The 26,843-nt window shown below is 38.6% G+C and overlaps 1 protein-coding gene and 1 non-coding gene across 2 annotated transcripts; both read left to right on the top strand.

Annotated features, from left to right (window-relative positions):
- Window positions 1-3,354: 3,354 nt before the first annotated feature.
- LOC141628523 (uncharacterized) lies at window positions 3,355-4,152 on the top strand. The gene has a single exon (XM_074441653.1). The coding sequence runs from the start codon at window positions 3,355-3,357 to the stop codon at window positions 4,150-4,152; it is 798 nt and encodes a 265-aa protein (XP_074297754.1).
- Window positions 4,153-23,406: 19,254 nt separating this feature from the next.
- LOC141634897 (small nucleolar RNA R71) lies at window positions 23,407-23,513 on the top strand. The gene has a single exon (XR_012539613.1). It is a non-coding gene; the product is annotated as a small nucleolar RNA R71 (small nucleolar RNA).
- Window positions 23,514-26,843: the final 3,330 nt, after the last annotated feature.

Consider the following 26,843-nt stretch of genomic DNA (forward strand, 5'->3'; position numbering starts at 1 on the left):
GCCTAGAACGCAAAGAGGGAATAATATGATCTGGGTTATAGTGAATCGTTTGACTAAGTCAGCTCACTTCATTCCTATGAAAGACATTTAGAGTAAGGCTGAGTTGGCTAAGGCTTATGTTAAGAATGTGGTCAATCTTCATGGTGTACCGAAAGACATTATTTCTGTTTGTGATTCAAGGTTTATCTCTAAGTTTTGGTAAGTGTTGCAAGCTTTGATTGGAACCAGTTGAAGATGAGTACAACATTTTATCCAGCTACTGATGGCCAGACAGAGAGGACTATTCAGACACTGGAGGACATGTTGAGAGCGTGTGTGATGGAGTTTGAAGGATCTTGGGAGGAGAGGCTAGATTTGATAGAGTTGTCATATAATAACAGTTACCATGCTAGCATTGGCATGACACCTTTTGAGGCACTGTATGAGAGGAAGTGTAGGAGTCTAGTATATTGGGATGACAGATCTGATGTAGTGGTGTTGGGTACTGAGATGATCCAAGAGATGGTGGAGCAAGTTCATATCATTCGGCAGAAGATGAGAGTTGCACAAGACAAACAGAAGAGTTATGCTGATTTGAAGAGAAGTGAGATAGAATTTGCTGTGGGAGATAAGGTGTTGCTAAAAGTATCTCCTATGAAGGGGGGGGGGGGGGTAATGAGATTTGAGAAGAAAAGAAAGTTGAGCCAGAATTTTATTGAACCATATGAGGTTTTGTACAGAGTTGGAGAGGTAGCATATCGTTTAGCACTACCTCAAGCTTTGGACAAAGTCCATAATATGTTCCATATTTCTCAACTAAGAAGGCATGTGAGTGATCCTACACATGTGTTGGACCTGAGCATGTTGAGATAGATGAGCAGTTGTCTTATATAGAAGTGCTTATGGAGATTTTGGATAGGAAGGTGAGAAAGACCCGTAATGGTGAAACTGTGCTAGTGAAGGTTCTGTAGACTAATCATAACGTGGAGGAATTTACTTAGGAAGCTACTATGAAGGGAAAATATCCCAATCTTTTTGTTTAGTTGAGTTAGTTACGGGGACGTAACCCTTATTTTTAGGGGGGGTAGAATGTAATACCTCTGTATTTTGTTGCATTTTTGATAACATTTTGATAATAAAAGAGACCTTTTTTTAGTATAGTTCGAGTTAGTCATGTTGTTGAGAGTTTTTTGGGTGAACTTCGGGACGAAGTTCTCTTTAAGGAGGGAAGACTGTAATAACCTGTATTTTTAAGTCTTGGTCAAAGAGTAGTCAACGGTAAAATGTGAAAATGTATTTTATGAAATTATATTTATTATATTATATTTTACGAATGATGTTGTAAGACGGAAATAATAAGAAAAATAAAATAATGAGGCGGAGTAATAGTATGCGTGTAAGACGGTGTTGACTGGTGACGGAAGTATTTAATAATAATAGTAATAATAATAATAATGATGATGATGATGATGATGATGATGATGATGATGATGATGATGATGATGATAACAATAACAATAACAATAACAATAACAATAACAATAACAATAACAATAACAATAACAATAACAATAACAATAACAATAATAATAACAATAATAATAATAATAATAATAATAATAATAATAATAATAATAATAATAATAATAATAATAATAATAATAATAATAATAATAATAATCATAATAATAATAATAATAATAATAATAATAATAATAATAATAATAATAATAATAATAATAATAATAATAATAATAATAATAATAGCCATAATGAGAGAAAGCGCCTTCTTTCTAAAAACCTGCGATTCTGCGATAAATCCTAATTTCTTCGATTTTTTTCCTTTTTTGATCTAAATCTGCTTATTTTTCTTTCTTTTTCTTGTTTTGATCATGGCTAGACCTCGAGGCCGTGCTCGTGGACGTCCAGTGTTGCATCAGGTAACGGTGGACGTTCCAAATTTGGATGCTAATGTGGATTCAGGTGATGTTATCAGAACTCCCTTTGTTGTTAATGGTTTGGTAGGGTCTGTAGCCCATAGTAATAGTCGTCCTAAGACTTATAATTCGGTAATTAGTTCGCTTCGTGCTTCTGGTGATGCTTTGATGGATGAAATTGAGCCAACATTTGAACCTCCCCCCATGGATACAACATTAGGCTTGGGGAAAGGTCCTACTTCTAGTCCTGCGGCTACAGTAGAAGCTCCTACTGCTGAGGCCCCAAGTTTGAATAAGGTTGTTAAGCCTAAGGTTGGGATGAGTCTTCATTATTGTGAGCACAGTGCTGATTCTACTGAGATTGATGTCTCAGAAGATGATGTGGAGGGTGAGTTGAGGTTTTGGCAGTATACTTTAATGGGTAATGTGTTGGGTGCTCGTCCTATTGTTGCCCAAATTCAAGCATATGTTACTAAGTCCTGGAACCATGTCTTCTTACCTGCAGTTCAGTATTTCAGAAGGGGGTGGTTTTGCTTTAGATTTACCAGTGCTGAGGATATGGATGAAGTCTTGAAGGGTGGCCCCTGGTCCTTACGCAGTAACTCTTTGGTGTTGAAGAAATGGTCTCCCAACTTCTCTTTGGAGATGGGTAAGCTTTCTATTGTCCCAATTTGGATCCTTTTCCCTGAGTTGGATCCTGTGATGTGGTCTGGTGTGGTGTTGAGTAAGATTGCTAGTAAGGTTGGGAAGCCATTATATGCTGACATGACAACTACTTGTAAAGCTCGCTTGTCTTTTGCAAGAGTATTAGTGGAGGCTGACTTGGCATCTGAGCTCCCTGAACAAGTCATTCTTAATACCCCTTACCATGGACAGATAGTGCAAAAGATTACCTATGAATGGAAACCTTTCTACTGTAAGTGATGTGGAAAACTAGGTCACACAAAAAACTTTTATAAACTAAATAAGGATAGGGTGATAGTACAGGCTGTGTGGAAGAAGAAAAATCCTATTAAAACACCTGATATTCCCCCTCCTGTCACTGGCCAAGCACCTGCTGCAGGTGGACCTAGCTCTGCTGGACCCAGTAAGTCTGGATCTTCAAAAGCAAGGGGTAAAAGACCAGTTGTAGTGGAGAGTCATACTGAGGCTACAGATAAAGATGATGCATCTAGTTCTGAGGTCTCACTTCAGAATTATTATACTGTCCTTCAAGAGGATAAGTGTGGTCCAGAAATGCCAGTTGGAACTAATCAAAAGTTGGTGGCTAATGTCGAACCTATGCCCCCTGATAAATCATGAAAATTGTTGTCTGGAACATTCGAGGGATTAATAATAGCCTAAAGGAGTTGGAGGTTGGTAGGTTTTTATCTAATAATAAGTAGATGTTTTTGGCCTGGTTGAGACCCATGTCAAGCATAATAAAGAGGATGAAATAATGTTTCAGTTTCCTAATTATGGTGTGGTTAGCAATAAAACTAAAGGTAGGATTTGGCTTTTCTATAATCCTACCATAGTTGCAATTAGTAATGTGATCCTTCATGAGCAGTTGATACATTGTGATGTCTGGTTTAAGGCTAGTACTCAGACTATTGCTGTTACTTTTGTTTATGGCTTAAATGATCCCAGGGCTAGGGTGGGACTATGGGATGAGTTGTCTTCCATTTCAGCCACTATGACTCAAGCCTGGGTTGTCTTAGCTGATTTTAATGTTGTTAAGCGGTTAAGTGAAAGGGTTGGCCCAAATCCCGCTGCCACTCATGATATGTTGGATTTTAATGCTTGTTTGGATCATTGCTACTTGGATGACATGCATAGCATAGGGTCTGAGTTTACATGGACCAACAAGCAAGATGCTGATACTAGAACTTGGGCTAGACTGGACAGGGTCCTTGTTAATCCTGACTGGTTAACTATGTTTCCCTCTTCCTTTGTGGTATGGCTGTCTCCTGGAATCTCTGATCACTCCCCTCTGTTAGTCTCAGTGGCACCTGCTAGTCCAATTCAAAGGAGGTTCAGCTTCCTCAATGTTTGGCAGGGTCATCCAGATTATAAGAGTATCATTGATAATGCTTGGAAAACTCCCAGTTATGGCTCACCTATGTTTCAGTTGTTCCATAAGTTTAAGAATGTGAGACACTCCCTTCAACTTCTACATAAAAAAGATTTCTCAAACATTTCTGGTAAAGTTCAAACTCTTAAGAAGCAGTTGGATGCTTGTCAGACTGCACTTTAAGCAGATTTATTCTCACCTGAGTTAATTGAGAAAGAAAAGTAATTGGCCACTCAATATGCTGAGTTAAGTGAAAAGGAATTGGATGTTTTATTTCAAAGAGCCAAGGTGAACAATATTAAGAAAGGACACTATCCATCTAGCTTCTTTTTTTCTAAAGTTGCACTAAGGAAGCATCATAGCACTATTGGAATGATTCAGGATAAGGGGGGTACTCTAAGATATGGTACTGAAAATGTAAACTCTGCTTTTGTTGAATATTACATTGGGCTTCTTAATGGAGCTATCCCAGTGGAGCCTATAAATGACAGAATCCTCTCTACTGGCCCTAAAGTGTCTGCAGCTGCTGGTGCTACACTTATAGCTGTTGGAAATCTATATCTCATTATACTCAACATATTCATATATATTTCACTTTAATTTAGTCATAAAATTAATTAGATCTTATGCATGCAAACATAAATAAATATAGAAAGAAATCGTCATTCTTACATTGAGATTTCGGATCAAAGGGCACAAATAAGATCTCCTTCTTACTTGTTCTTGAGATTTCCTTATATGGATGAACAAGATTCAAGTTTAGAATCTCTCCCAAAAGCATATACCCAAGGAATACCTTTAAAACCAATATTATTATGATCTAGTAATAATATTAATCATACTTAAATTTGACACAAAAATGTTATTTTTGCTCTTGAAATTTCGGTTCAAGAGGGAGTATGTGAGAGTTTATTTTTTCTCTTAAGCATCATCTCAAAAACTAGAGAGAAGAACTAATTTTTAGAATAGAATGAATAATAGATTAAAGAAGAGAAAAACTCTCTCTTTTTCTTATGGGTGGCCGAAAAAGATGGCCTTGGGTAGCATGCCCAATGCCTTTTATTTTTGCTCTTCTCAAAAGCTAGGTTTGCATGGCTACTAGCTAGTAAGATATAATCATTGTGTTTTCCAGTTAAGATAAAAACACAATATATATCTTACACACCCTCCATTATTTCGGCACATTCAACATAAAATGGATGGTCCATTTTATTTTGTCATTTGTCAATTGTAACATATGTGACATGTTACTTGACATATGAAATTGTAATATATTTTTAACATATTAAAAATAAACATACTCATAAAATATGTCATATACAAAATCGACTAGTAATTCGTAATTACTTGTACCAAAATGTTTTATCAATTATAAATCACAATATCTTGTATTTATAATAAATCATTCATTCAATCTTAATTCAATATCAATTGTTTCGTAAACAATAATTTTATCCAAGTAATAAAACAATTCGATTACTTAGACCGTATCTCATTTAATAAAATTACAATAAGACACGTAAACTTAACTCACAAATCACCCGTCAATTTTAAGCAATTTAATTAACTCGTACCGGCATACGATTAATTAAATAATCAATTAAGATTATTTCCTTATAGGTATGACCTAAGGGGATCAACTGATCACCACCGTCGCACGACAGTAATGTCAAACTCTAGTCAGCCAATCATTACCGATATGTGTGGACCAGTTGACTATAAAATATGACATCCCACATGTATTCTTAAAACGAGATCTAAACATGTGATCATCATGATCAACAGTTGTGATCGCATTATTGTCGGAGGACACATATTCCAACAATCTCCCAATTGTCCTCGACAAGTGTGCGTCACCAATTCTCTTGTCCTATTACTATCTCCCACTCAATGCAAGGTGTCTTTTAGGTCGTAGTTGCAAGTGATCATATCGAGAGTGGTTTCCTCGATCTGGAGAATAACTGATTTACCGGAATTATCTACCATAGATACCTTCCGAGCGTGGCCACGCATTTCCAGTTCATTACTCCTTGAGTGGCCCTGAGATATTGTTATAACCCTGACAAGGGGTAGACAATTCCTATTGCACTTATTCCCTTCGACTAGCCACAGCCATCATAACCCAAAATATGCCCATTTGACCCCATTTATAAAGGTCGTAGTAACACAAATCAAAGTTAATCTGAAACTGTGCCATCATAGGCTAAAAGTCTTTAGTCAAAAGAATCGACTCATTAGAATACTATAGTAGCTCTCGCCACGACCAGGCGATATAAATTTGCCATAACTCTATAAGCGGTCATAAGGCTCGACAAAGTGTTCCTAACAGTCTGCCTATGTGATCGACTAGTCATCTCACATGACCCTATGGCACTTGAACTTGCCATCAATCGCATCACACTCTAGTCACTTCGAGACGTCACCTCATACAAGTGACTATGGGCGAATACCATGTTAATCCGGGTTCACTTTAATGGGGTTCAATATTGTCTCCACAACCCGTTTGGATGTAACAAAGTATAAAAGGAGTTTTTTAGATTTAAAAACTCGAACGACAAATGTGATTATCATATGAGTAGTCAATACTTGATTACTACTTCATATTCTATAATCCAATTTAGATCTTGTATGTAGTTGTTCATGTCAATTCAATTGAAATGACATGACTCATCATGTTAAGCCTATGAATAGGCATTATAAGGAGGTCTTAGCAACTCCCTGCTCAACCTTGCTACATACTTGTTTTCCTTTCGTAATGTATACATTTGCATTAGAAAACTTTCTGAGTACGTGTCTAGATCCAATTTAGACATAGGCTTTCTTGCCTTAAAATAGCTCCCACTGTTTTCACAGTGTGCGGGACTCATCCCTCTTGCACATCCCATGATTGCAAGTGTACTCAATTTCCGTTGTAAAAATTTCTCATTGTTCTTTATTGCCTAGAACGATTATAGAAAATCTATTTCTTAAATAACATAGCCACAATGGTATCTGGTCGGACTATATCTTTTCGGTAACTTATCGTTAAGAGCACCTAGACCAAAACACAATTTATAGCTTCACAAACAACTCTACAATTAGTAAAGAGGCAAGTAAAGGTCGGATCCCAAGGGACGGGAATTAGAATGAGATTTCTATTGCAACTAGTGGTGTCTTAGGGGTGTCACAATTTGGGTTGATGTAGAAGGTCACTAAACTAAATAGCAATGAAAGTAAATACACAAGATGAATTAAAAAGTGTTGTAAACAATTGATAAAAAGCACTAGGGTATCATGGGGTCATAGGGGATTCATGGGAATTGATCATACAAACATGTTCTCAAATTATAAGCAAGCAATTATTGTTGTGATGGATTGAGTTGGGTTATATCTTACAATCCTAGGAAAGTTTGGGTCCCGGAGCCGAATCGATTAGATTGTACAACACCTACAAGTCGACTTAGTCTTCCCTACTCAACAACATGCATGGTCTAATGAGACTCGAGTTGGTTTATGTCTTACAAGTCTCATTGAAAAGATAGGTGATTGGTAAAAAATGCAAGGATTCATAGGCTCGCATTTCATCAAACATAACATGTGCATGAGTTGAGATCAAAACAAGCAAGCAAATAAACCATGAAAGCATATTAATTTAAGCATGAATCATTCCCCATGTTGGTTTCCCCTAATTACCCATTAACCCTAGCTATGGAACTACTCACTCATTATCATGTTGAACATGCTAGCAAGGTTGTCAATCATACCAACAAAGTGAAACATGATGAACAAATGAAAGTAATTAGCAATAATTAAAAAGGGATTAAGAGAATTATACCTACTAATGATTCCAATAATAAAGCAAAGAATAAAAGAAGTACTTGATGCTTGATTGAGAGGTTGTCAACCTCCCAATAATAACCCAAATAATCTTCAATTACCCAAAATAAAGGATGAACAAAAGAGAGATTAAGGAAATAAAACTTGTATTAAAACTTGATTAATTGTTGATTACAAAACTAAAGAGAGATTTGATTGATATTAACTACTCTAAGAATTGATAAGAAGAACATGCTCTTCTAATTAGACTAATGGGGTATTTATAGTGGGGATTAGGTGTAGGAATTAGGGTTAACTAAGGGCTTAAATGACGATTAAGTCCCTACTTAGGGAAACGCCGGTATTTTTGGAAGGATGGGCATATTTCTTGAAGCTTGAAGAAACAAAATTGTGCTGTCTTGGAATCCGTGCGTCTTAGGCACGGATCGGCCGGATTCTTCAATTGCTGCTCGGGCGTCTTCTGGTTGCTGCTGCCCGGGCGTCTTGTAAGGAAGATGCACGGATTATGGCTTGGTGGACGGGCGTCTTCTTGAGAAGACGCACGGATTGTATTGCAGCGTGCTTCCTTCTTATTTTCTTCCCTTTCCTTCATAAAATCCTTGGGGATTTCCTCGGGGATGCAAGGATCTTTTCTCATCATTACCCATCTATTATAGTATGTACAAAGGCCTTCTAATCTTGTCTCTCCTTGATGCTTGGTCATAGGATTCAATCAATTTAGTCTCGTTTTGCCATGCAAATGCAAGGTTTGCACTCCTTTCCTACCAAGGACACAAAACCTCAAAGAATATGCAAAACAAAGAACTAAAGACAATAAATGACCCAAACATGCACTAAAAAGCATAGGAACGAGGCTAATTCGGGGACTAAATATGCTCTAATTATGGTCACATCAAATATCCCCAAACCAAACCTTTGCTCGTCCCGAGTAAAGAGGTGACAAAGACTAGGACCATTATTTAAACTAACCTAATAACATAGCCGATATGAGACAATTAGCGGGTCTCACTCCGCCCCTTCAACTCACAACAAGACAACCATGAGGTAGGATGCCTTCTTGCAAGGCAAGGTGGGTCTTGCCAAAATGGTGACACATCCAAACATTAAGCACACAAAATCAAATAATGGATGCATCTACAAAAGAATAGCCACTTTCCTCATCTAAGTGGCGGAAATTATCTACAAGGGAAGCAATTCAAGGGTACACACTCCTTCATAGATGCAATTTGTTCAAACGACTAAGCCTAGAAGGATACCAATAAATCACCTCCAAATTGTGTCAAGCTAGGGTACCTTTGTCCTCAATCGTTAAATGCTTTTGTCAAGAGTAGACTCCCTATGGTGTTAGAAACACTGGAGGATCGCGGAATTCCCCTTCTTGCCTAGACAAGAAGAAAGGTCGTCCCCTCTCTACCATGCACAAAAATGGAAACGGTGGATAAAGGGATCGATAGATATTTGAGTTTCACTTTGGGAGTTTGCTTTCATTTTTGTTTTTCCCCCCAATTTCATGTGGCAAATAACATTTGAGAACACTTTCTTGCCATTCCTTTTTGATTTTTGGCATTTCAACACTTGACAACTTTCAACTTTTCTTTGCATTTCTCTTTGAACATTTTCAAAGTCACCCCATATGTAGTGAGGGTGGCTTATATTTGAAGCTTTAGGAGTTCTATTTTTGCTCCTCTTTTCATTTGATGCATTTTTTTGCAAACTTTCTTTCACTTTTCAATTCATTGAACTCAAATTGATTTCTTTTTGTGCCCATTCCCTTTGATGACAAAAATGTGGTAGAACATGGATGATGGATGGATGGATGCATGGTTTCAAGGGTCACCTTGGAATAAACGGTAGCCAAGGAGTTATCACACCACAAGGTACTGTTGACTAAGCCTTAATCCATGGGTCAAAGGATACTAGCATGACACATCCTAGGGTGTTTTACAAGTATTCTAACAAGCAAAGTCTTAAGAAGAAAAAGCATCTACTAGGGCCTATATACACTTGTCAAACTTCCCAAGTAGACGGTTTCGCAAAATTTTCTAACACGGAACTACATGCCATGATGCAACTATCATATAAACATCCTAATGCAAATGATTCTACCAACTATTATGACATATAAACTAAATGCATTTCCTAAGTTCACATTGTTGTACCGCATCAATCAAAATAAAGCCACATAGTCATTAACATAAAGAGGAAAAAGGAGATTAGAAAGATCATACCATGCGGTCTTCAATATCCTTATGTCTCGAATGTGGCGTAGTCGATCAATGTGAACAAGGGTAAAACAAACACAATTTATACAACAATATATACATGACTACACTACAAAGGAAATGAACTTGTTTTTGGTTTTTCAATTTTTCAAATTTTTATGGTTTTTTCGAAATTTTTCATTTTTTTTTTGGATTTTTGAATAGAAGTTAAGTTAGAATTCCCCATCCCCACACTAATATGGGCATTGTCCTCAATGGCCAAAATGATGGGAAATCATGCAAGCATGATGCATGAATTCTACACTAAATGCAAGCTACACTAATCTACACTACATGATGCATGGTTTTTTTTTTATGACGGAGAGGATAATTTAGATTACCTCCCGTTGTGTATGTATGTACTTCCCCAAACCGAGTTAGACATTATTTCTAATGTCCTAAGGTTGGGTGTAGTTCATGCACACACAATGCAATGCATGAAACTAAATTTGTCATTTTTGATTTTCAAAAGTGGGAACAATGAAATAAGAACACCTCAATGGGGCCGAGGTGTTAGTCCTCTATGTTGCTAGGACTACCAATCATGATCAAGATTAAATAAATAAAACAAAGAGAGAGATAGACAAACCTCAAGAGGGTAGGAGCCTCCAAAGCTTGCTAATCCTCCATCATATCATCACTATCATCATCTTCCTCAATAGAAGTGGACTCATCACCACTTCCTTCTTCACTTTGTTGTTCACTTTGTTCATCATCCTCTTCTTCTTCTTCACTAGCCTCTCCATCATCATCATCCTCATCAACCGCATCACCAACAACCTCATCGTCACCCGGACTCTCATCCCTAGATGCATTCGGAAAGAAGACTTCCCTATCCGCCCAACTAGGCAAAGGACATGAAGGATCAAGTAGTCCTTGCCTATCTAAATTGAGGAGGGGTGGATATTGGGCTAAGTAAGCATCTTCCCGATCCTTGAAAGCTTGCTTGTGCATCTCTTGCATAAGAAGAGTCATATAATCTTTGCTTGCTTCAACACCTTCCGGTTTTTTACTCTTGGTACTCGAAAGGATAGGGTGGTGTGACAATGGAAGAGGAGGGCATTTCAATTTCACCCTTTTGTTGTCGGATAATGTATTCGGCCTCTTTGGAAAGGGGAGGGAGATAGTTGGTCCGGTGGACACTTAAACGACAAATCTTCGAAGGCAAAGTAAAAAGATCTAGCCTCACTAGTGAGCCACCCATACTTGGTGTCAAGAGGGTTATGAGAGACCCACTTCTACTTGTTTATCATAGTATCAATATCAATGAGATGACCACCCTTTTTTGCCACATACTTGCTATCCTTGTTGAAGTTCGGATCAAAGTATTTAGCCAAAAGAGTGACTAGACCTCCATTCACAATAACGGTAGTGCCTTGCTTTCCCACAATCAACATTTAGCCATCTATCGACCAAAAGCCTTAGAGAGTTGAAAGGCTTGGTGAATTCCCTTCCAACGTTCAAGGCCGACTCAAGAAGAAAAAAATCGAGCTTGGTAAAGTGGTTGGTGTCTTTTCCTGCAATGATGGTGTTTCCTATGACCTTGTGCCACACTCTAATGCCCGGATGGTGGACTAATAGAGCGCGACTAGCATGATAGTTCTCAAATTTCCTTCCATAAATCGCCTCCCAAAGAGGGGCGGGGTCATACTTGCCAACATTCTTGAAATAAATATGTGAATCATCAAGACCCAATGCTTTACCCATTTCCTCAAAAGAGATGTGCCTACTAACATTAGCTAGGCGGAACTCGATGTTTTCCATGGTCTCTACCTTATTGACTTTCAAAGAACTCAAGAATTTTAAGGTAAGGGAGGGGTATGTCAATTCTTTTGTTGTAAACAATTTTTTCAACCCCATGGCTTTAAAGAAGGCTCTAGTTTGCTCAAGGACACCCAACTTATCTAAGGCATCTTCACAAATAAACTTGGTGGATAGAAATGATTTTCTAGCATACTTGGCAAAAGTATCCCTATGGGATTTGGAAATGAAAATTACCTCCGGATAGTTCGAAAGTTGAGCAATTTCCGGAGTAGTAGAAGTAGTTGCTTCCAAGGGAGGTTGTTCTTGTTGTACTTCCAAGTTTGAGTTAGCTACCACCATAGCCAATGAGGCTTTCTTTGCTTGAAGACTCTTTTGTCTTGTTGAGAGTGCCTTTGTCTTTGGTGCCTTTGTTGCTCCTTTTGTCCTTGCCATTGATGCTTGAACCAAGAAAAGAGTAAAAATCTTCAATTTCTAAGTGTACCCAAATCGATTTAAAGATGAAAGACTTTGCCTTTATAATATAAATTCAAAAATTGACTCAAAGGTTGAAGATTTTGTTGCTTGGTTTGATTTTTGTTGAAAGAGGAGTGATTAATTTTTGTTAAAAGGATGATTTGATTTGATTTTGATGAATGTGTTTTGAGGAAATCTTGTTTTTGTGATGGAGAGGATGAGGGTTTTGAGTATAGGGGTTTATGGGTAGTGTTTGGAATGAAGGAATGAAGAAATGAATGTGGGAGGGGGTTTATAAAAGACCCGAAAATTTTGAAATGCAGGGGGAAGACGGGCGGCTTTCCTTCGGGACGCCCGGATTTGTCTGTTCTGGGTTGAGAAATCCTCGCCTAAAGACGGGCGGACTCTAGCAAAGACGAACGGATTTGTAAATGCGGGACGGGCGTCTTTCAGTGAAGCCGGGCGGATTCCTTTCCAGGGATTTTTCTTGTTTTTCTCAGCCAAAAAGACGGGCGGCTTCCGTTGCAAGACGGGCGACTTTCTGAGGACGGGCGGATTCTTTGCAGGACGCCCGGATTTGCTAACAGTCCCAAAATTTCAAAATTTCAGCTCATGAAGAATGGGCGGATTCGGACCAAAACGCCCGGGTTGCCTGAAAACGGGCGTCTTCTCTTGAAAACGCTCGGGTTCTTCCCCTTTTACCCGGATTCAGTTCCATCCGTGTATTAGCATATCCCTTGTCATTTTTCATTCTTCAAAAGCTCATGTTCTTCATTGTGGGGGCACTACTAAGGCATGGATAGCCTAGGCAATTGCTATCCCCACACTAAGCTAAAGCACTACACATCAATTAAAATTATTAGTCCCTCCCTAACTTCTCTCAAACATGATAATTATCTTGATCAAGGCATAAAAATCCAAAAATGACAAAAAATGCAATATGAGAATTAAAATGCGAGTTAGGGAGTTAGAAATATTTACAAATGGTGGTTTAGGGAGGACTCCACCAAACTCTCATCCTTAGTGAGATGTCATGGGGGCATGTCCAAGGTGTTGTTGATGTTGCTCAACACCTTGAAGAAGTAATCAAAAGCTTCTTCATTGTCGTGATAAAGATCTGCAATAGATCTTTGCCCTTGTTGTCGGTCTTGATCGATAGCATTACCAAAATAGGGATTGAAAATCCCTTCAAACTCATCGTCCCAAAGACCACACACTTCATCTACTTTATCACTAAAGATTTCTTGAGTTGATAGAGACAACTCTCCCATTATCTTGTCTTGGCCAATGAGGCCATCCTCTTCATTGCTTGACTTTGGTGAGCTTTACAAGCTCTCTTTGTTACAATTCATTTGCTCTTTGAATGGAGCATCTTCAATTTTTTTCTTCCATTGGAGTTCCGACTTCTTCCTATCATCCTTCTGGCTATAATGATCAATCATAAAACATGGTTCATGCAAACGGGGAGCTCTCATAGTCTTGTCAAGATTGAAAGTTATACTCTCATCTCCCACTTCTAGAGTAAGCTCTCCATGTTTCACATCAATCACCGCACCCGCGGTGTGTAAGAAAGGTCTTCCTAGAATGATTGGAATGTTGGAATCTTCTTACATATCAACAATGACAAAGTCCACCGGGATGAAAAATTTCCCAATTCGTACGGGAACATCTTCCCATATCTTTAATGGTGTCTTCGTCGATCTATCGGCCATTTGGAGTGTGATATTGGTGCATTTAAGCTCTCCCATCCCCAACCTTTTACTCACCGAGTACGGCATAACACTCACACTAGCCCCTAGATAACATAAGGCTTTGTTGATCGTGGTGTCGCCAATGGTACACGGTATTGAGAAGCTTCCCGGATCCTTGAGTTTTGGAGGTGAACTCACTTGAAGTATTGCACTACTCACTTTGGGGAAGGCGATAGTCTCAAGCTTCCGGATTGACTTCTTCTTTGTGAGGATGTCTTTCATGTATTTCGAATAAGCCGACACGTGATTGATTAATTCCGTGAAAGGAATTGAGACTTCCAAATTCTTCACAATTTCCATAAATTTTCCAAGTTGGTCATCAAATTTAGGCTTGGCTTGACGACTCGGAAAAGGAAGTCTAATCACAATGGGCTCCTTCTCCTTGACCCTGTCTTCATTTTTCTTTGAGATTTCTTCTTTTGATGATTCTCCATCTTTGGAGTTTTGCACAATTTCTTCCTTGTCACTAGTTTTCACAACCTCATCCTCAACTTGCTTCTTCGGTGCTTCATACCTTGTACCACTTCTCAAGTGAATGGCACTAACCTTTTCATGTCTTGGGAGATCACCTTGAGGTGGTAATTTCTCCTTTTGTGTTTGTGAGCTTGAAGATGCTAGTTGAGTCAATTGGGTTTCCAACATTTTGGTGTAAGCTAGGATGTTGTTGATGGTGGTTTCCTTTACTTGACTATCCTTTTGCATTTGAGTGAAAAACTCTTGTTGATTCTTTTGCATTTGAAGGACCGCTTTTTGAACATCAAAACCTTGGTCATTTTGTTGATTGTATGGAGATTGACTTTGGTAACCTTGGTTTTGGTTATAAAAGGGTCTTTGATTTTGGTTTCTCATGGGAGGTGGGGTGTATGTTGTTTGAGGGTTTTGAAAATTTTGGCTTTTGTATGAGAGATTTGGATGGAATTTGGTATTTTCATTGTAATAGTTGGAATAAGTGTGGGGTAATATCCGTATAAAACCCTTAAAAATTAGGACTATAACGTAAATTTAACATGCGATTTATTCTCATAAACGAAAAACAATAGAGAAACGATAAAGAACAAGAATCAACCTCGGGTCCTTTGAAATGCGGCCTAAGAACAGAAATCAAAGTAGATTTCCTCCTAATCGTTGCACCCAAGACCGTCTGAGACTATGCCCCTTGTGCTAGAAATACTCTCTAATTGACTTGCAATATTGAGAGAGTTTTGTGTGAATTTTGCTAGATGATAGATCTAGGTTTTTCAGAGAAGAATGCTCCCACTTGTCCGTACAAGTGTATGTGCAATAACGTTATCCGCACTAACTGGAGGACACGGCTCCAACAAACTCCCACTTGTCCGTACAAGTGTATGTGCGATAATAGATTCTCATATTCATTTAAAATTTCTCCCACTCAATGTAAAACAATTTGCAGATCCGGATCCACAAAGGTCGTATTTTACAATCGATCTGTATCAAGAGTGGTTTCCCCGACTAGAGAGTAACTTAACTGATAAAACGAATTCGTATTCGAGCATGGCCATGCATTTCATTCTGACTCCTCGAGTGGCCCCGAGAAATATCGAGTACCTGATAAAGGCTGAATATTTCCTTCAACTCGACTCCTTCCGATCTAAGCACAGCATGAAATGACCCAGAAAAAATCTACTTGGCCCCCTGTTACGGATGACCGTGAGAAAGAAACCAAAGTCACCCAAAATCTGCCTTAGTCTCAAGAGACAGTTGATAGTCAAAAGAATCGACTCTTAGGATCACCATGGAGGTCCTATCCACGACTTGGCACCGAATGTTATAAAACATTTAGGACTCCACGTCGATGTCACAATTGTGTCCTACGAGATATCCGTATAAATCGCCTCTGTGATTGGTCAGTCAACCTTTTGACTTATGGCTTGTTGAACCCACCATCAACCAACGTCACAAAATAATTGCCAGAGTTATCAGCTCACGTGGGCAATTAAGGACCAAAAATATAATGTTTGTTCAGTTCACTTTGTGGTGTTCAAAATTGTCGTACAAATCCACATGAAAAACAGAATATATAAATATCAAAATGATGATGTCGTATAGAGTACAAAAGAGAATGAATCTAATCCATAAAAGAGTACTACAACTCAGGAACACGTTTAATTCCCATGGAATTAACATGCCCTTCATGCTTATCTTGTCGTAATGGTTAAGTGAGAGGATCTGCTATATTATCATCTTTAGCAATCTTTTCTATCATTACTTCCTTTTGCTCCACGTAATCTCGGATTAGATGAGCTTTCCGTTGTACATGTCTAGACTTGTTGCTAGACTTTGGCTCCTTAGCTTGGAATATGGCACCTCTATTGTCACAATAGATGGTGATCGGGTCATTCGAACTAGGCACTACAGATAGTCCTTGTAAGAATTGACGCATCCATATCGCTTCCTTTGCAGCTTCAGACGCGGCATAGTACTCGGACTCAGTCGTAGAGTCTGCTGTAACACTTTGTTTGGAACTCTTCCAGCTGACTGCAGCGCCATTAAGAGTAAAAACGAATCCAGACTGAGATTTCGAGTCATCACAATCCATTTGGAAGCTAGCATCTGCGTAACCGGTTGCGCATAGCTTTTGTTCGCCTCCATAAGTCAATGCCCAATATTTAGTCCTCCGTAGGTACTTAAGAATGTTCTTGACAGCCATCCAATGTGATTCACCTGGATGCTGTTGGAATCGACTTGTCATACTCAATGCATATGCCACGTCCGCACGTGTGCATATCATGGCATACATGATTGATCCTATAGCCGAGGCATAAGGAATCCGTGTCATGCGCTCTTTCTTTTCCGGTGTCTCTGGTGCCTGAGACTTGCTCAAATGCACCCCTGGAGCCATAGGAAGAAACCCCTTTTTGGAGTTAGTCATGCTGAATCTCTCTAGTATCTTGTCTATATAAGACTCCCCGATCGAGAGATAACATCCGACGTGATCTATCTCGATAGATACGGATGCCCAAAATTATTTGTGCCTCACCCAGATCTTTCATCCGGAAATGGTTTTTCAACCATACTTTCACCGAAGTTAAGAGAGGTATGTCATTCCCAATCGGGAGTATGTCATCGACATACAATATTAGGAAGACAATCTTGCTCCCACTCGACTTGATATATAGACATGGTTCCTCGACCGATCGAGTAAATCCATTTTCTTTTATCACTTGGTCGAAACGATGATTCCAACTCCTAGAAGCTTGCTTAAGTCCATAAATGAAACGCTTAAGCTTGCATACTTTCTTAGGATGTTCAGGATCAATGAAACCTTCGGGTTGTACCATGTACAACTCTTCCTCCAAAAAACCGTTTAAGAAGGCGGTTTTCACATCCATCTGCCAAATTTCATAGTCATGAAAAGCGGCAATCGCTAAGATAATCCGAATGGAACGCAGCATGACTACGGGTGCAAATATCTCATCGTAGTGCAAACCTGGCACTTGGGTGAAACCTTTAGCAACTAGTCGTGCTTTATAGATATCTTGTTGACCTTCCACAGAATGCTTTATCTTGTAAAGCCATTTGCATTGAAGGGGACGAACCTTCGCAGGTAAGTCAACAAGATCCCATACGTTGTTCTCATACATGGAGTCCATCTCGGATTGCATGGCCTCAAGCCATAGCTTTGAGTCAGAACTAGTTATGGCACCTTTATAGGTTGCGGGTTCACTACTCGTTAAGAGTAGAATGTCATCTATGTCATGTTCCTCGACCATACCAATGTATCTGTCCGGAGGAATAGAGACTCTTCCCGACCTCCTAGGTTCCTCAGGAATATTAACCGCAGCCGGAATTGAAGGAATTTGTTCCTCCAATGGTTGCTCGGTATTTGGTTCTGGAATCTCCGACAGTTCGAAGGTTCTATTACTCTTTGCATTCTCGAGAAATTCCTTTTCTAAGAATGTCGCACTTGCCGCAACAAATACACGTTGTTCGGTTGGCGAATAAAAGTAATGACCAAGCGTTCCTTTTGGATAACCTATAAAGTATGTCTTGACCGATCGCGGGCTGAGCTTATCCTTGTGTCTCCACTTGACATAAGCCTCGCAGCCCCAAACCCGTATAAAGGACAAGCTAGGGACCGTTCCCTTCCATAGTTCATATGGAGTCTTGTTAACAGCTTTAGACGGACTTCGGTTAAGTATTAGAGCAGCTGACAGAAGAGCATAACCCCACAATGAGTTAGGCAACACGGTGTGACTCATCATGGATCGAACCATATCAAGTAGTGTTCGATTTCTCCGTTCGGACACACCATTCAACTGAGGTGTTCCAGGTGGAGTTAACTGCAAGGCAATCCCACAGTCTTTGAGGTGTTGATCAAACTCGTGAGAAAGATACTCGCCACCACGGTCTGAGCGCAGTGTTTTAATCTTTCTACCCAGTAGGTTCTGTACCCGATTCTGGTATTCCTTGAATTTCTCAAAGGATTCACTTTTGTGCTTCATTAAGTAGACATAGCCATATCTACTTAAATCATCCGTGAAAGTGATGAAATACCTATAGCCTTCTCGTGCGGTGATTGACATAGGTCCACACACATCCGTATGTATGAGTCCTAATAGATCAGCAGCACGCATTCCAACACCTTTGAAGGAAATTCGAGTCATCTTACCAATGAGACATGATTTACACGTGCCAAATGATTGAAAATCAAAGGCCGATATAGCTCCATTCTTTATGAGCTGTTTTACGCGTTTCTCATTAATGTGTCCCATACGGCAGTGCCATAGATACGTTTGATCTTTGTCACCAACCTTTAACTTCTTATTCATTACGTGTAATATTTCGGTGGTCTGATCTAAAACATAAATTCCATTCATGGAGACTGCCTTGCCATAAATCATATCGTGTAATGAGAAAATGCAAGTATTATTCTCTATTACAAATGAAAAACCAAGTTTGTCAAGTGGATAAATTGAAATAATGTTTTTAGAAAGACTGGGTACATAATAGCAGTTATATAAAAATAACTCAAATCCGCTAGGAAGCTGGATCACGTATGTTCCCCTCGAGACGGCAGCCACTCGTGCTCCATTCCCGACACGCAGGTCCACCTCACCCTTTACGAGGGGTTCGATGTTTCGGAGCCCCTGCACATGATTACTCAGATGAGAACCACAACCAGTATCTAGTACCCAAGTTCCGTAACTTGCGTGGTTAATCCCAATCATATGAATAAAAGTAGAAGAGGAAGAAGACATACCAACAGGTTTAACGCGACCTGCTTTTATGTCCTCATGGTGAACAGGACATGTACGCCTCCAATGCCCAGTCTTGTGGCAGTGATGGCATTCCATGTTTTTGGTCTTGCTCTTTGTCGCGCCTGATGAGTTGCTCGACTCACCAGGCCCACTCTTACCTGATCCCGACTTCTTAAACTTCGGTTTACCTACCACTAGGTCTGCCTGAGCTTTGCCCTTACCCTTGCCCTTGTTTGACATAACGAGAACATCCTGTTTCAAGCTCCCACTAAACTTCATATCCTTCTCGGTCTGTACGAGAAGGGAGTGTAGTTCATGAGGACTTTTCTTCAAATCATTCATATAGTAATTCGCTCTAAAGAGCGCAAAACCATCGTGGAGTGAATGAAGCATGCGGTCAATCACGATGTTCTCGCTGATTTTATAATCAAGCGCCTCCAGTCTCTCGACATTCTCAATCATGCTGAGAATGTGTGGGCTAACCGGTTGGCCCTTCTGGAGTCTCGCATCAAAGAAGCGAGTGGTATGCTCATAGGTCACGATTCTCGGTGCTTTCGAGAATTCCTTAGTGAGCGTGGTGAAAATCTTGTTTGCACCTTGGGCTATGAAGCGTTTCTGCAAATTGGATTCCATTGCAAAAATGAGTACGTTTTTAATCGCACCCGCTTCCATGACGAAATCGTTATACTTGGCGATCTCGTTAGCTCCAGCCGTGGGGCCTGGGTTTGACGGGATGGGCTCTGTCGGATATTTGAGCTTCCGTCGGCGGCGGCATTCCGTAATGCCGCCTCCCGAGTCCGCGAAGTTTGATCCATCATTCTTGATCGAGTAGACCGATTCATCCGATTCATGAAGATCCGGCCGGACTCACGGTCCAAAGGTGGCACTTGGCATTGGGTCGTCAGCACGGCCAGCCATTTTGTTATTAGCAGTTTAAGTGATCGTGATCTACACTGAAAAAGAAAGGAAAAACAAAACGAAATAAGCAACTCATCGAGGTGATTTAAGTCTATTTAAAATTCATTTTAATCGTGTAGACTCATTGCACTTGTATAATTGATCTCCCTCAAGAATAATACAAGTGATCCCAAGACTCAATTTCCGTAAATTGATAAGCCAACTGTTTAGCTATTTCTATCGTTAGAACTCTTGGTCGATAGATTTCCGTAAATCCTATCTATAGTCCACCATAATCACAGGATCGTACGAGTGACCATAGTGTTGAGATAAAATAGGTCAATCAGTTCCAACTTACCCGACGTAGAAGGGGTCATATTATGCCTACCGGCGAAGAAGGGATTCATTGGAGTTTGACCTATAAAGACTATTCTCAATTTTTGGTTATACGAGGAAGATCTCATCAACTTAGTTTTAATTCATTTTAAGTGAACAAAAAAACTAGCATTGCGTGAATGAATTAATTTAGGTGATGGCTTATAAAAACGTGTGATATCTGTATATCAAAGAAAACTAACGTGTGACCTCTATATGAGTCAGTTTTCATGCAATTATTAGGTGGTTTGGTTTTAGGCGGAAAATGATGCAATCTATCGTTACGATAAAATAAATAAAAGAATGCAAAACGTAAATAAAAATTCCTAGTGTGGCCTATCCTAGTAAAAAGAACATAATACAACTTTGGAATCCACCGTTGGACCCGAGAAGCTTGTCTTGATGTTCCATCTTTGTCCATGCAGCGGGAGTGAGCATCCGGTCTCCATCTTTGGTCTTCTCAAAATTACAATTAAAATTTACAAAATATAACACTATTTACATTCTAAATAAAAACTGTAATTACAAGGAAAAAAACCAAAACGGAGATACAAGATCTCAAAATACAACCAAGACCGTGTTCCATCATTACGGTAACACGTTCTACTAAGGCCACACTAAGTTACAACCGTTTGTAAAAATTAAATACGTAATTTAAACATTCAAGGCATTCAAAATAACGATAAATAAAAATGCATCAACTAAAATAAAATTTATTCGTGACATAATTCCGTAATTATGTTAAATTTATCCAAACCACCTTTAATGATTAAAATTATTTGACAAAACCGCTTTAATCAACTTAATTTTAATCCATGATAATCTGTTACTTTAAATCGCTTTAAAATAACTAAATGGTACGTGAGTGAACCGTTTCACTATCAAGCGAATGCATAAAATCCGTATTATGCATATGTTAAGGCCGGAAAAAAAATGAAACAAAAATTATTTTTTTTTCTTTTTCACGGCTGAAACGTGAACAGTGCAGCAAAAAAATTTTTTTTTTTTTTTATTATTGGCTGCTGATTGCCGAGAGCTCAAAAGAGCAAGAAATTTTTTTTTCAGCGGCTCAAATTTTGATGCGGCCAAAATCAAACAAAAATGATTTGATAAAACCAATTGCAAATAAACCTAATCCGTATAGAAATGAATTTACAATTGATAATAATTTAACATATTGCCATGATTATCGTTTAAAATAACAATATGCAAAGGACAAAATGAAAACAATACATCGCCTCGAATGCATTAAGCCGCTTGGCACGGTTTTCAAGAAAAAAAAAAATCACCGTGTAAAAATGCCGCACGGTTTTCTATGCACAAAATTATCGAATTAAATTCGTTTGATGAAAATCACAAAGAAAAATTTACGTGGCCTCGCTCTGATACCACTTGTGGGGTAATATCCGTATAAAACCCTTAAAAATTAGGACTATAACGTAAATTTAACATGCGATTTATGGTCATAAACGAAAAACAATAGAGAAACGATAAAGAAAAAGAATCAACCTCGGGTCCTTTGAAATGCGGCCTAAGAACAGAAATCAAAGTAGATTTCCTCCTAATCGTTGCACCCAAGACCGTCTGAGACTATGCCCCTTGTGCTAGAAATACTCTCTAATTGACTTGCAATATTGAGAGAGTTTTGTGTGAATTTTGCTAGATGTGAGATCTAGGTTTTTCAGAGAAGAATGCTCTCAAAAACCTAATTTTGTTTCAATATGAAATGAGTTAGGGCAAAAGGAGAGAAAACTCTCCTTTTGTTCTCTTGTGTTCGGTCCGTGGGTTCTCAAGGGGAGGGAGTGGGCTTTCCACTTTCTCCTCATTTAACTCGTGGTCCGACTCGTCTCGCTAATATGTATACGACGGGTTTTTAATTATAAATCGTCATCGGTTATCGGTTATTAAAATATCAACTAGTAACATGACTTAGTCGAAATATTATTACATGTCCGACAAAGACAATATTGTATAATTAATTCAATATACATCAATTAAATATAATCGTTTATATTTAAATTACGAATTAACTGTTTAATTCGTTTTAGCCATTATTATTTAATCCGTATTAAATAATTATCTCAACATCGCGTTTGACTAATTATTAGTCAATAACTCCGACTAACTGCTTAGTCAACTTAGGCATCAACATGACTGTATTTTCATACCGTCACATCTCTCAAACGTATCCTATAGGTGTGACTTTTAGGGACCAGTTGATCACCGCCATCAGTATGACAATAACGTCAAACTTATCTAGCAAGCCAACCGTTATTGATAAACGTGGACCAACTGATAATAATACAAAAGTATACCCTTTGATCCTTTTAGAGATTTAAATGTTATTGCACGAACTGTAGAGGACACCAGCCCCAACAAGCTCCCACTTGTCCGTACAAGTGTATGTGCAATAACGTTATCCGCACTAACTGGAGGACACGGCTCCAACAATAAGGGGTACCACTCTTGTATGCTTGGAAAGCATTTACTTGTTCATTTGTTCCCCTACATTCACTTGGGTCATGTCCCAAAGTTCCACAATTCTCACATATCCCACTTGGGATTGATGAAGATGCCGTCATGGCATTAACATGATGCTTTGGTGATTTTGAGACTTCTTCAAGTCTAGCCATAGCCTTTTCAAACTTCAAATCGATGGTATCAATGTGAGCACTAAGTTGAGCACCCAATTGAGTAACGGAGTCCACTTCATGCTTTCCTCCTCTAGTAGCCTTGCGAGGTCTACTATATTGTGAGTTATGGACCGCCATTTCCTCAATTTTGTTCCAAGTTTGATTGTCATCAACTTCGATGAACATTCCATTTGATCTCATGTTGAGAATGTTCCTTGAATCTTCATATAGACCGTTCCAAAATTGTTGTACCAAGAACCACTCGCTAAGTCCATGGTGAGGACATGAGCGACAAATTCCTTTGAACCGCTCCGAAGCTTCATACAAAGATTCTTCATCCCTTTGCTTAAAACCCGTAATTTGAGATCTTAGCATGTTAGTCTTTTCCGGTGGGTAGAACTTTTTGTAGAAAGCTAGAGCCAATTTCTTCCAAGAATCAATTCCGAGAGTGGCCTTATCAAGGCTCTTCAACCATTGTTTCGCGGTACCAATTAGAGAAAAAGGAAATAAGACTCATCGAATTTGGTCTTGAGTTACACTGGTTTGAGAAATCGCATCACAATAGTCACAAAAAGCCTCCATATGAGAGTGAGGGTCTTCACTAGGCATCCCCCCAAATTGGCTTCTTTCGACTAATTGGATAAATGCAGATTTGGCAATGAAATTTCCGGTTAGATGTTGTGGTGTGGGAGTACCATTGGATAGGTTCTCCTCTGTGGGTACGGAATGTGATGAAAACTTAGGCATTGTGGGTTGATTTTGTGTCGTATTTTGTGTTGGGTTCTCCTCACCTTCTCTTGAAAAAGGGTTGATGACCTCAATAGATGGTTGAATATCTACAACCTCACCAATACCTCTCAAATTTCTCCTAGCAAGTCTTCTATTGGTTGTCAAAGTTCTTTAAATTTCACGATCAAAGGGTAATAAGTCACCTTGTGACCTTCTAGACATGCAAAATATCAAACAACTCGAAAACAATTAGAACAAACCTTGAGGAGTTTTACTTCCCCAAGGCAAAGAAAGACACAACTACTAACAATATAAGAAAATCTAAATCAAGTTAACACCGTCCCCGGCAACGGCGCCATTTTTGGTCGGACTATATCTTTTCGGTAACTTGTCATTAAGAGCACCTAGACCAAAACACAATTTATAGCTTCACAAACAACTCTACGATCACTACAAGAAAAACGCGGGTTAGCGACGGCCCTACCGACGGAAAAAAGAGGCCGTCAGAAAACACGGGTTACTGACGGATTTGTGACGGAAATTCCGTCAGTAACGTTTCCTGACGGATATCCCGTCAGTATCTATTGGCGCGTTGACCAAGTCAAAGGCGCCAAAAAAGATGTGACGGAATTTCCGTCAGTAATATCTTAATACTGACGGAATATCCGTCAGTGAGCTTCACGCGTTAAATTGGTGTACAGCTAGAAACAACTAATGGACCACTGACGGAATATCCGTCAGTTTTTTCAAAATACTGACGGAATATCCGTCAGTGGGCCAAGATGTTTGAATGCTGTGTTGATAACAGGCTGTCACAATAATTGGCCAACTGACGGATTTTCCGTCAGTAGTTTGAAAAAACTGACGGATATTCCGTCAGTAATCCAATAGTTGTGACGTGTACTGTCACTTGAATTATTGGCGTATAAAGTGGGCGACTGAAGGATTTTCCGTCAGTTAAATGGAAATACTGACGGAATTTCCGTCGGGATTCCTAATGTACTGACGGAAAATCCGTCAGATGCCTTTATAAACTCAAACACGGGAACACTTTCCCCTCACTTTACCAAATTTCCCCCAAATCAATTAAAAATCGTCAACCCTCCTAACCTCCTTAAAACCCGACACCACCACCACCCTCCTCCACTTCCGGGGCCACCACCACCACCACCACCACCACGCCGTCGCCATCACTATAAGGTAATTAACTTTATCTTTTTTTTCTATTTCCTTTATCTTTTTCCTTCTTCTTCATCCTTTTCCTTCTCCTTTTCTTATTTATCTTTTTTTTTGTTAATAGTAGGCCGCGGCCGCCAGCCGCCGCCACTTCCCTCTTTCTCATCCTTCTTTTTCATTTTTTTCTTTGTTGAACTAATTAGGTATTTTCTCTTTTAATTTTTTTTTGTTTAATTATCTTAATTGAATTAGAATATTAGTTATTGTTTTAATTACTGTTGAATTATTGTTGATGTTGATGCATGTTGACTTAGGATAGAAGCCAATTTTGTTTAAATGTATGTTGTGACGGTTTTATTGTATGCATCTAATTTTTTTGTTAATTAAATTATTGTTAAATTTTGTTAAATGTTAATGTTTTTAAAATGATAATTAGACTAGATATGTAAATTGAAAAATTATTGATGTTAGTTTTTAAAATGATAATTAGACTATATATGTGAAATGAAAAGTAAATCATGTTAGTTTATGTTAATTGAAAAACTAGTCATTGTTGTATGTTTTGTTTTTAATATTGTTAAAATTATTATTCATATTGACCTAGTACCCGTTCAAAAATTACTCACTAGGAGTAATTTTTGAATAGTCCCAGTTTTGGGACTGTCTTTGTACGTTTTAAGTCACATAGGTAGTAAACATGTGCTTGTGATTTGTTAATGAGAAAAGAGTTTGGTGACAATTCCTTTAATGTTCTCTAAATGCATATGTAGAGTAATTATTTATTCTATATTGTGTATTTGGAGAACGGATGGGAATTGCTGCCGAATTTTTTTCTCATTAATAAATCACAAGTACATGTTTGCTAGTGACTTAAAACGTACATTGATGGGTTTAGGTTGGAGTGATAAGGACCCAATTCAAAGAAATACAATATTTATATTGGTTAAAATGTTAAATTATTGTTTATTATGCTTGATTTTGATTGTTGTTAGGTTATTATCTTTTTTAATGACATATATAAATGTGTAGATATATAATAACATGAAAAGATTAGAACGGCAGTGGATGTATGAAAGATTAGACGAAAAAAAGAAACCCAAGAAAGCATATGCAGAGAGAGTGAAAGAGTTTATTAAATTCGCGGAAGGAAGTAGTGAGTACAAGAATTTAGGTGAAATGAGGTGTCCGTGTAAGAAATGCAAAAACCTAGGTTTTAAAAGGAAAGCAGATGTTCAAATTCATCTTTGGTCGTATGGTTTCGCCGATAATTATTATGTATGGACGTATCACGGTGAGAAACTACCTAGTACAAATGCTAGTGAGAATCCTTACCGTGAGTTCGTGGAAAATGCATTGCGTGATACTGTTGAGCAAATTTTGGAGGATCGACTTAATCCTGATGACCTTGACGATGAAGAAGTGCGTTATGAAACCCCGAACCCCCAAGTTTCTTCGTTCTTTAAAATGTTAGAGCAAGCTGAACAACAGGTGTTTGAGGGAAGTGATATGAGTTTGTTGCAAGCAGCTGCTAGGTTGTTATCACTCAAATGTGAGAACAACATATCTCTTAGATGCGCTAATGGTTTTGTGTCGTTCGTTGGTGACATAATTCCAAAGGTAAATCAAATGGCGCGCAATTTTAATGAGATTAAAAAAGTTCTGAAGGGACTCCAACTTCCCCATGAAAAGATTGATGCATGTATCAATGGATGCATGCTTTTCTAGGAGGAAAATTCTAATCTTGAAGAATGTACAAAGTGTCGTGCATCTCGGTATAAAGGTAAAAAGAATTCAAGTGGG

Source organism: Silene latifolia, chromosome Y (genome assembly GCF_048544455.1).
Source record: "Silene latifolia isolate original U9 population chromosome Y, ASM4854445v1, whole genome shotgun sequence".
In the NCBI taxonomy this organism is placed as follows: domain Eukaryota; kingdom Viridiplantae; phylum Streptophyta; class Magnoliopsida; order Caryophyllales; family Caryophyllaceae; genus Silene; species Silene latifolia.